This window comes from Moschus berezovskii, chromosome 3 (assembly GCF_049115385.1).
Source record: "Moschus berezovskii isolate FMDL1 chromosome 3, NW_MosBer_1.0, whole genome shotgun sequence".
In the NCBI taxonomy this organism is placed as follows: domain Eukaryota; kingdom Metazoa; phylum Chordata; class Mammalia; order Artiodactyla; family Moschidae; genus Moschus; species Moschus berezovskii.
Window position 1 is genome coordinate 79881431 of NC_142462.1, and position 11409 is coordinate 79892839.

Below are 11409 nucleotides of genomic sequence, written 5' to 3' on the forward strand. Positions count from 1 at the left end.
GTATCTTTTTTAATGTGTATTTAAAACAAAGTAAAAGATGCTTTTGCTTCCTATGTTTATAAAAATCCAAAAGACAGATTACTTTTGTATTCTATATGGATGGAAACATTGAGATTTTGACCATGATTCACATTTTTTGTTTGTTTTCTTAACTGATTTTATATAACATTTCCATATTTACAAAAAGTTCCCCATAAAATGAAGTAAACGAGGATTGTAGATCATTCACTGTCTCTACAACTCTGTTCTTATGATTCATAACGTATCAAGTAACTTCAAATATACATAGAGTAAACGGAAGGGTTACAGAAAGATTTGCAATTTAATGTGCCAATTACAGTAGTACCTTTGTGCAGAATCAAAAATAAACTATTTATTAAGAAATGTATTAAGAAATTGCTACACCCTAACTTCTTTATATATAGGGTGTCATTTGGCCCTTACAATACACTCAAAAGGTTAGTATGATCATTCCCATTTTATAAATGAGGAAACTGAGGCTCAGGAAGTTGGTAACAATTTCACAATCATAGAACTCAGGCTCATGAGACTCCAGTCTCTGTTCTTAACCTCTGTACCATGACTCCACACAGTAAAAAGAGAACACTTTTTTTTTTTTTTAACATCTACATGCACATTTATTTCTCTTTCCTCCAAAGTCATTTACAAACAGCTTAATTTCCACCAATTTTGCAGTGTGAAGATTCAATAAAATATCATGTAACAATTCAAGCCATCCTACAGCCACCATTTACACTAAATTCAGTTATCATGGTTTAGATAATTTATGTCTGAGATTTAAAAATTATGAGTATAAATCTTCAATTAGCTCTTAGGCATGATTTTCCTCCTGCCGTCCTCCCCTCCCTCACCTTTTTTCACTTCTTAGGAGTCTCTCTGTCTTGATCATTCATGGAGCAAAGCAGAATTGAAATCCTATTCATACCTCACAAATTCGTGGTGATCTGTGACTCTAAACTGCCAGGGTCTTCGACCATTCTGCCATTCGCAGAAGTGGACTGTAGGATTGAGCCCGAATTACTTTTGGAATCCAGTCTTATCTCTCCATTCATTCTTTTACTTATTTGTTCACTCACTTGTTGTTTCATCCTTTTGACAACTGTGAATTGAACTCTTATTATGTACCAGCCACGGTGCTAGAATGGCCAGGTGTAGTTTTAGATTCCAAAACTTGAAAACTGTTTCAGCAGTGAAGCACACCATTGGATAGAATCCACATATGTGACTTAACAGTGGTCCTCTCATTGTCATTTCTCATCAAATTGAACATTTCTCTTCTCAACCATCATCTCAAAGTGCTCCTTTCAAGTCTGAGGTCCAGATCTGTCAAGGAGTTTGCAATCCATACAACACGGACCGAAGGGTAGGTGATTTGGCAATCATTTTATCAATACGATACTTGTAAATGGTTTTACCAGATAATTCAGGCTGCAGTTCCTCAATTATTAAATATCATCAATTCAGAATAAGTGCACAGTGCGTCTGGGGAGCCTGAATTATCTGGTAAAGAGAACACTTTTAAATCATGAAGGAAAATATATATTTAAAAATAATAGCTATCATTCACCGACCAGTTAGTTTGTGAGAAGCAATACCAAATGTTTTCCATATATTATGTCCTTGCATCTAATAGTCAGTGAAGTAGGCAAGAAATAATGATGGAAACCTAGAAACATTTGAATTTCTCTGGGAAAGACTACTGTGGCAGGCCAGAGTGGCCACTGCAATGTCACACAGTCATCTATGAAGCAATTATCCTGTTTGTTTTAAAGAATCATCTATCTGACTAGATGACTTTTATTCTTTCAAGCAAAATCTATATCAAAGTAACCTAGAAATATGAGAAGTTCTTCTTCTTTCAATTCCTCTCATTTCTACCTGCTTATTAAAATACTGCTGTAACTCATGTCACCTCCCTTGGCAATCTTGATTAGCACCCCTTTACCTAAGTGTGAATTCCAGTGCTTTAACTGAGCTACAGTGACCCTTTGGTTCTGGCCTTCCCTCCTCTCTTCCTTCTCTCAGCCTGGCTCTGTTCGCTGGTCCTTGACCAGGTTCATGGCCACTTCCTCTTCCTAAAATATTCTCTTCTCTGTCATCTCAGACTTGCTCTTTCTTCAAGGCTCAGCTCAACCCTCATGGTTTCTGTTGCATAGCAGAGAGTGAAGCAAATTAGGAAAACTGTGTTCCTGCTATATCTGCCATTTGATCTCTAATGGGCATGCTCTCTGTTCACTGTCTTGCCACCTTTGCTTTTCCTCCATTCTGTCCCAGGCAGGCTTCCTCCTACCATGCATCCTCTTATGCCTTCAACTTTCTCTGTTCCAAAGTCCTAACTAGATACCAAAGAAACATATCTCTGCTACTCTTATTTGCTTTCCCTCCTCTATTCATTTCACATGCAAATAACAAAGTTCCTAATCATGGCTTCTTAATGTAAAAACAGTGCTGACACAATGACATGAAATATGATCCAGTAAAGATCCAGTGTGTCCCCAATGTTAATGTCTCTCCAACGAGCAAAGTGGTCTCCATAATAGACCTCTTCTCTCCATTAAACCTTAGTAAGCCCCACCACTCAAGACTAAAACAACACATTATATTTAGTGCTTTGTTTTAACATTATGACTGTATTAATTCCTGTTATTTTATGGCTATTTATGGAGTTTTTGGTGCCTAGCCCAGGGCACTTAAAAACTGCCGCATAGTTTTGCTTGTATCAGGTATTCAGTAAATGTTTATTAAATAATTTACAAGTTTCATAGATTTTTATCAGCTCTTCTGGGAATGTAACAACCATTTATATAGCACTCCTCCTCTGAGAATGTATTTTGGAATACATTCTAAACAACTAACAAGGCTATGGTTTTTCCAGTAGTCATGTATGGATGTGAGAGTTGGACTATAAAGAAAGCTGAGTGCTGAAGAATTGATGCTTTTGAACTGTGGTGTTGGAGAAGACTCTTGAGAGTCCCTTGGACTGCAAGGAGATCCAACCAGTCCATCCTAAAGGAGATCAGTCCTGGGTGTTCATTGGAAGGACTGATGTTGAAGCTGAAACTCCAAATACTTTGGCCACCTGATGCGAAGAGCTGACTTATTAGAAAAGACCCTGATGCTGGGAAAGATTGAGGGCAGGAGGAGAAGGGGATGACAGAGGATGAGATAGTTGGATGGCATCACCGACTCAATGGACATGGGTTTGGATAGACTCTGGGAGTTGATGATGAACAGGGAGGCCTGGCGTGCTGTGGTTCATGGGGTCGCAAAGAGTCAAACACGACTGAGCGACTAAATTGAACTGAACTGAAACAACTAACATACTCCGTTGTAGACTTAGAGTGTCTTCTGAGATGCTGACATCTCAGAAATTGGAATTCCTTTCTACTCTGTACTCACCTTCCATATTAGATCCTAACTTTCACCTGTGAATAGTATATTCAACCTAAAGTGAAAGTGATAGTCACTCAGTAGCATCCAACTCTGTGACAGACAGCCAGGCTCCTTTGTCCATGGAATTCTCCAGGCAAGAATACTGGAGTGGGTAGCCATTCCCTTCTTCATGGGATCCTCTTGACCCAGGGATTGAACCTGGGTCTGCAGGTTGATCTGCCTGCATTGCAGGCAGATTCTTTACCATCTAAGCCACCGGGAAGCCCCCATACTCAACCAAAGAATACCTATTGAGTGAATGATCCCCAGCAATCCCTCTCTCACCGTCCTGGTAGTATTACATTACTTAACACACTAAAAACTGGCTAACTCTCCACTCTCAAGAGTTTCCTGACCCTTTAAACTCTTCCCAAGATAACTCAGGCTACAATAAAATTTTACATTCCCTATTTTCTTCCTCTGTGCCTGTGATTGCATTTCAGTAGATCCCTGCTGTTAGACAGACCAAATTGTTGTTCTTCAGTCACTAAGTCATGTCCGACTCTTTGCGACCCCATGAACTGCAGCACCCCATGAACTGAAGACTTCCTTGTGCTTCACTCTCTCCTGGAGTTTGCTCAAACTCATGTCCATTGAGTCGATGACGCCATCCAACTATCTCATCCTCTGTTGCCCCCTTCTCCTCCTGCCGTCAGTCTTTCCCAGTATCAGAGTCTTTTCCAAAGAGTTGGCTCTTCGCATCAGGTGGCCAAAATATTGAAGTTTCAGCTTCAGCATCAGTTCTTTCAGTTAGTATTTGGGGTTGATGTCCTTTAGGACTGATTGGTTTGACCTCCTTGCAGTCCAAGGGGCTCTCAAGAGTCTTCTCCAGCACCACAGTTCAAAAGCATCAACTGTTTGTGCCAGATTAAAACACAGAATTAATCTTGCCCCTCAGAACAATATTTGAAACAAGCTGGCTTTGCAAATCATGATAAAGAAATAAAAAGGGCTTTATTTAGCCCTAGATAAGCAGGTCACATAATTGTGAAAGGTTTATAGAGCTGGTTATTTAATACTTCTTGAGATAGATTTTTACCAAGTGACTTTTATCATGACTACTTTAGGTATGTAAATAGGGTTCCCTCCAACCTCACAGGGTTGCGATGAGCGGCACTGCCCTTAGGCCCAGGAACTTTAGAATGCCCGTGCTTTCTAAGGCCCAGCTCCAGCTAACTGTGCCCCTCCTTGTGGGGCAGAAAGGGGGACAAGAGGATGTGTCCATCTCAACCCGTGCTCCCCAGTCTCTCGCCCCAGATTGATGCTGGACTGCACATTCCCTGACAAGTGGCTTTGAACCCAGTTTCAGGCCCTTTATGGGGTCTCTCCCCCAGGTCCATCCTCCCAGGGACTGACAGTGCCGCCAAGCTAGTATATCCCTCTAGGCCAGACAGGTGGCCAAGAGGTGGCTGTGTGCTGGAAGGGGCGGTAATAGGTACATGGAACTTAAACTTAAGGGATAGGTACCCTCATATGAAAGGCACCTCATAGTTTGGGATGGAAGTGGGGGTAAGAAAGTGAGGTAAGAAAGCAGTCAGGGGCCAGGGGCTAGCAGCTGGCTCTTTCTGAACCACCATGTCCCAGTGCAATACTTGGGACAGTCTAAGAAGACTTGGAATAGTCTAAGAAGTCTAAATTTGAACCTGGTCTTCCAGGGTGTTATGAAAGTATCTTATCAAGGTAGGAGAATGAAACATGCTTACTTGACAGTTTATTTGCTTGATTTACAAATTGAGTTGTTTAGACTAATGGAATGTTGGCTCTTATTGTACTAAAATCCCAGTGCCTGCAAGTGTTAAGGGTGGGCCTGGCTGTAAGGACAAGTTCACAAGGTTCAAGCAGTATTTATTCCATACTTCCCACCACCCCCGCATCTCTGCTCTTGCTGTTCCTTTAGCCTCTCCTTCTCTGCATGCCAATCAAGGCCTACTTTCTGCGCTGTCACCTAACATGGTCTCTTGTCTTCTCCCATGCTGTGCTTCCAGCACCACTTCCCTATTCAGCTGGAATCAATTTCTCCCTCCTCTGAACTTCCAAATTATTTTGTCTTAACTTCTCCTGTAGCAAAGAGTTACTGTCCATCTTACAGTCATTTATGTTCACGCCTTATCACCCCTTGTAGCCAATATACTCCTCAATGACAAGATTTGCTTCTGATCCATCCATGTATCTGCCACTACCTTACACATGAAGGTGCTCTGTAAACATCTATTGAGAATCATCAATTTGAGAAAAAGTGAATTTCTAAGTAAACAAAAAGACCACAGTGAAACCCATTCATTCACTTTTATGTGCATACCTCCTTTTGAAAATATAAAACTCTATTTGTAAAGCAGTTATGTCTACAGAATAAAATTTTTATTTGAATTTGAGTGAGTTAGCCTTCATCAGAAATTCATAAATGATATCATATGGTGTCATTTTAGGCAGGGAAGGAGAAGTAGGAGGCACACAATTTTGGCTGTACCTCAGAGTCCTTTATTTCTCTAATAAAATTTCATTGCATTTCTCCAAAGTATACTTTCAGATGCCCTGCTAAAGTAAAGGAATTTTCAAAAAGACCTCCTTTGATATAAATACTGTGTTTAACTCTAAATACAGTTTAGGTTACAGTCGCAGAATCTTAGTAATTAATGAAGGAAAAGTATTATGATCTTTTCTTACAGCAATGATCTTTATACTCATATTCTAGCTTCCTAAATGTGTTGAGAAAAACAAGCCAGTGTTTTACCCAAAACCACCTAAAACCTTCGCTCCTAACACTTCTTTAAATTCATGGGACCCTATTACTTCTCTAAAAGAAGCCAACATACAAAGAAATCTCGAGAGGTCCCACTGGATCACTTCATATAATCATGATTTTACAGGTATGAATTCACTTTAATGAATAAAAAGAACAAACTTAGAATATTTAACAAGTGCTATTACAGCTTTATCTTCTAATATTTCCCCCTGTTTTCTTAATCTAAGTAGCAATAGGAATAAGGCGGGTGGTAAGTTCCTTTTAGAGGGTAATTGGAAAGTTAAGTATGTTTTCATTTTTTATCATTTCTAATTATATTACAAAGGGGAATAGGTAAGTGTTTCTATAAAAAGGTCTATATTTATGTTTAGTCTTCTTCATTTAACAAAATAATAAGATGTGATGTTTCCATTAAGGTCTGGGGCCCATGAATCCCCTTGAACTGGATGATTACCATGAAAAGGAGGTAGCAGAATTAACTGGACAGATAGGATTTGACCCAGAGCCTGTAAGTAATTGCAGTCAACTCTCAGTTATTTAGAGGAAAAGTACCTAGATTTGGGGGCTTCCCAGGTGTCTCAGATGGAGAAGGCAATGGCAAACCACTCCAGTACTATTGCCTAGAAAATCCCATGGATGGAGGAGCCTGGTAGGCTGCAGTCCGTGGGGTCGCTAAGGGTCAGACACGACTGAGCGACTTCACTTTCACTTTTCACTTTCACACATTGGAGAAGGAAATGGCAACCCACTCCAGTGTTCTTGCCTGGAGAAGCCCAGGGATGGGGGAGCCTGGTGGGCTTCTGTCTATGGGGTCACACAGAGTCGGACACGACTGAAGTGACTTAGCAGCAGCAGCAGTAGCAGCAGGTGTCTCAGTGGGTAAAGAATCCACCTGCAATGCAGGAGACGTGGGTGCAATCACTGTGTTAGGAAGATCACCTGGAGGAGGACATGGCAACCCACTCTAGTATTCTTGCCTGGAGAATCCCATTAAAAGAGGAGACTGACAGGCTACAGTCCATAGGGTCCCAAAGAGTCAGACACGACTGAAGTGACTGAGCACATGTGCACGCACACATCTAGGTTTTGGGCTCCTTCTTGCTTTACTCACTTTTTATTTGCTTCCTGAATATTAGTGACCAAGCCAGCAAAGGGAAAATTTAACTCCGTTCAGAAGCTAATTCTGAATTGACTCGAACCTGTCCACTATTTTGAAGGACAAGCAAGTTTTCTTATCTTCATCACATGGGTGCATGCTACGTGACTTCAGTTGTGTCTGACTTTTTGCGGCCCTATGGACTGCAGCCTGCCAGGTTCCTCTGTCTATGGGATTCTCCAGGCAGGAATACTGGAGTGGGTTGCCATGCCCTCCTTCAGGGGACTTCCAGACCCAGGGATCAAACCCATGTCTCATTATGTCTCCTGCACTGACAAGCATGTTCTTTACCACTAGCGCTAGCTGGCAAGTCCTGTCTTCATCACAGTACTGGGTGATTTTTGTTTTATTTTGTTTTACAAATTTTCTACTATGCTACTGTTGCTAAAATTTACAAAGGAATTGGTTTATGAACATTTACCTAGTAATAAATGTGATTCTTAATAAATTCTGTGAATCTTTGCATATTTTATATCTTGCACATTTTCACTGCTTTTGAAGAGATAAAGGCTTCCTCCTGATATCCACAATAATTGAGAGTTGGCTGAATTACAAACAAAAGCCAATAAATTCTCTGCAAATAACAAGAGATTTCCTAATTGATTATGTGAAATGTCCTAAAAGAAATGATCAAGCCCTTTAGTGGTAGAAGTTATAATCTCTTAGCTTAATTATGCAAGTGAAATAAAATGACCTAATAGGATACATTTATGTTGTTTTATTTGGACCTAAATTTTATCCTCTAAAACTCAAGTTTTTTAAATAAGATTAATATTTCCAAAGATGTAGGTTGTGGAAAGACACTTAAAAAACAATGATAAGGTATTTCAACTTGAACTCTTTTTAGACTGAATGAACACATTTATTTTATATACCTTCAGTATTTCTCAGGGTGATGTAGTTCCACAGACTGTGCCTTATCATTCACTAAAAGGTTTTTAATGTTCTCTATTTTTCACCTGTAACAAACATTCCCTAAGCCTAGAGAAGACTATACATATACTCTGACATTGTCAAGTGTGTTCAACAGCCGTCCAGATTTCCACAGATTTAAGCCTGTAGAGTCCAGTCCCTCAGGAAGCAGCTTTATCATTTTTACCAGGAAGTACATGTACCATTATACAAAGGGATGTTTGTCAAGTATATTATATGCAAAATTATCATACAAGTAAATAACACCTAAATTTTTTATTAATAACAAGATAAAATATGCCTAAAATAGTTAGAGGTTTAAAAGAAAGTTTCAGTGAATCTTGCTGGTTTCTAATTAAACATAAATAATGGAGTCTGAGAAGGCATGTTTTACTGGTGATAAATATGTGTATGAAATATTTTGTTGTAGAATAAAGTAAAGGTATAAAGACTGCTTCTCGCATATAAGGATACCATCAAAGTAATAAATATGCTTTTTTGTTTATGATAAATTTAACAGTGTATTTCAAATAAATTTTTTTCTTGTTTTCATAGTATCTACTCAAACTATTAGCTAAAGGAAATAACAAATTTGTTGATAACAATATGGAAACTCTTCCAACTGTGAACAGAATAGGTTTCAAAAAGCTGTTCCCAAGTCCTTTTTTTTTCCTAATTCCAAACTTGAGTTATATTTTCACCATTCTTATTTTTATCTTTGCTATCAATTCCATCATTGTCACACATTCATTTGGTTTTAGTTTTCTTTCTTAAACAGATTATAAAAATGTTCAAATGTTCAATGTTAACATACAGAAAAGTCTAGATAATTTTACAGTTAAGGCCTGTATACCCATGGTCTAGATTTTACCGTAGCATTTTACTATACTTATTTTATCACACATCTGTCTATCTTGCCATCACCCCAAACATCAATAAATTCACTATCTTTTCTGCACTTCAGTGTAAATCACAGATTTACACTTAATCCTAAACATTCAGCATGTGTGTGTGTATGTGTGCTCAGTCGACTTTTTGGGACCCCATGGGCTGCAGCCTGCCAGACTCCTCTGTCCATGGGATTTTTCCAGGCAAGACCACTGGAGTGGGTCACCATGCCCTTCTCCAGGGGATCTTCTTGACCCAGGGATCAAACCCGAGTCTCCTCCTACATTGCAGGCAGATTTTACCGCTGAGCCAATGGGGAACCTCAAAAATGCATACCATTAATTGGACTTAAATTAGTTTTTTCTTTTAAGGTGACAGGTCAGTTGGTAAAGAATCCTCCTGCAATGCAGGAGACTCCAGTTCAACTCCTGGGTTGGGAAGATCCCATGGAGAAGGGATAGGCTACCCACTCCAGTATTCTGGCCTGGAGAATTCCATGGACTGTATAGTCCGTGGGGTCGCACAGAGTCAGACACAACTCAGTGACTTTCACTTCACATACATTCATTACACAAACCTTAAATGTACATTCAATAAGTTTTGACAAATGCACACACCTTTGTAACCCAAACCTCTATCAATATATTCAACATTACCATCCTCCCAGAAAGTCCCCTCATCCTCCTTCCAAGTCAACTCCTCCCTCTTCCTCTTACCCCTCCCTCCAGTCATATATCTATTAATAACCCCTTAAACACACTCATTGCTTTTGCAGTTACCAGACATGATTGAGTTCACAATATCTGTCAAACATCTCAAAAAAGAAGCACAGCTATGACAAACCCCTGTCAGACCAGTGTTTCTCCAAGCATAGCATATCCCTGGCCTTAGCATCACTCGAGATGCTTATTAAGAGCGCAGATTCCTAAGCCCTACTGCAGACCCTCTGCATCACAATCTCAGAGGACCAAGCTTGGGAATCTTATTTTCTGCTAACTCCAAAGGTGATTCTGAGTCAACCAACCAAGGTTTAAAAACCCTTGCCTGAGTCTAATAAAGAAGGCTTTGGCATGTAACTTTTAACATCATCTGTTGGTGACAGACATCATAATAAAATATGACCTGTTTTATTCCAATAAGTTCTTTTATATCTTGGAAAGTCTGAAAGCAAAGAGTTCCTACATGGAAAAATTTCTCTATAGCCAAGTAAAAATGTGCCCTTTCCTTATAAAAACATGTGTTTATTAGGACCCAAGTTTCAATGTCTTTAAATAAATATCAGTAAACATCGCAGTGTTTACTCCAACTCATCCCGTGTTTGCTCAGATAGTGAAAATGGGTATGGATTTTGACCTGACATTTGTGGCAATATCCCGACAATGCTAGATCTATTAATTAGTTGATTTTCTCTTTTTTATCATATCACCACAGCAAGAAAAATTCCATCCTGCCTTAAAGCCCACCAGACCCTTGGAAGGACGAATTGCCCGACTGATGCAGAACCAACGTCCTCTGGAGGCTATTCTTGAACAAAGACCATCTTCCTGTCCAGACTGTACCCCTAGAGTTCTGTGTACTTTTCATACCTTTGTGCCCAGTTCTACAGAAATGATGGCTCTGAGTGATAACATACCTGCAGATGTGACACATAAAAACCAGGAGATTGAAGAAAAGATTAAGGAAGAACAAAGCTTGCTATCTACCTATGCACTCCCATCCTGCTACCCAACAAAAGATCTGGCTAATACTTACAACATAAAACGATTTCCAAAAATCACGGATACTAAAAAGACAGAAGATTTGTACTGGAGACAGCTGTCATTAAAACCCCAACTTATACATTACTGTGACCCAGATCAGTACATTCCCTATGAACATTTAAATCAGTATGATGTGTACCAAAATCCTGTTAGCCTTAGTAAGCCTGGTATTTTACAAAGTAAACCAGACTTGAAAACTTTTGATTTTGAACACTTTTTAAGTAAGCCAGAACAGTTGACCTTGAATATGGAGGATGATGAAGAAACAAAACCTATCCTGGGTTGGATTCCTGGAGCTGGAGTGGCCAAACCTCAAACGGACCTGCTGGAGCTTAAGAACGCTTTTTCAAAAACTGGTGCACAAAAACGTTTCCATAAATCACTTCTAGAAGACTATAAAGACCTCAGAGATAAAGAGCACTTGGGGAAGAAACACCAATTCTATGGCCATAATTCCTATTATTTCTATAATTGAGTTATTCATCCTTCCCTTCAAA

The 11409-nt window shown here is 39.4% G+C and overlaps 1 protein-coding gene across 1 annotated transcript in view; it reads left to right on the forward strand.

Annotated features, from left to right (window-relative positions):
• SPMIP4 (sperm microtubule inner protein 4) overlaps positions 1-11409 on the forward strand; it is a 40329-nt gene extending 28920 nt beyond the window's left edge. Inside the window, exons 7-9 of the mRNA XM_055421001.2 lie at positions 6146-6320; positions 6613-6704; positions 10584-11409. Of these exons, the coding sequence (XP_055276976.2) occupies positions 6146-6320; positions 6613-6704; positions 10584-11387 (1071 nt within the window). The 3' untranslated portion in view covers positions 11388-11409. The remainder of the gene's footprint in view (positions 1-6145; positions 6321-6612; positions 6705-10583) is intronic.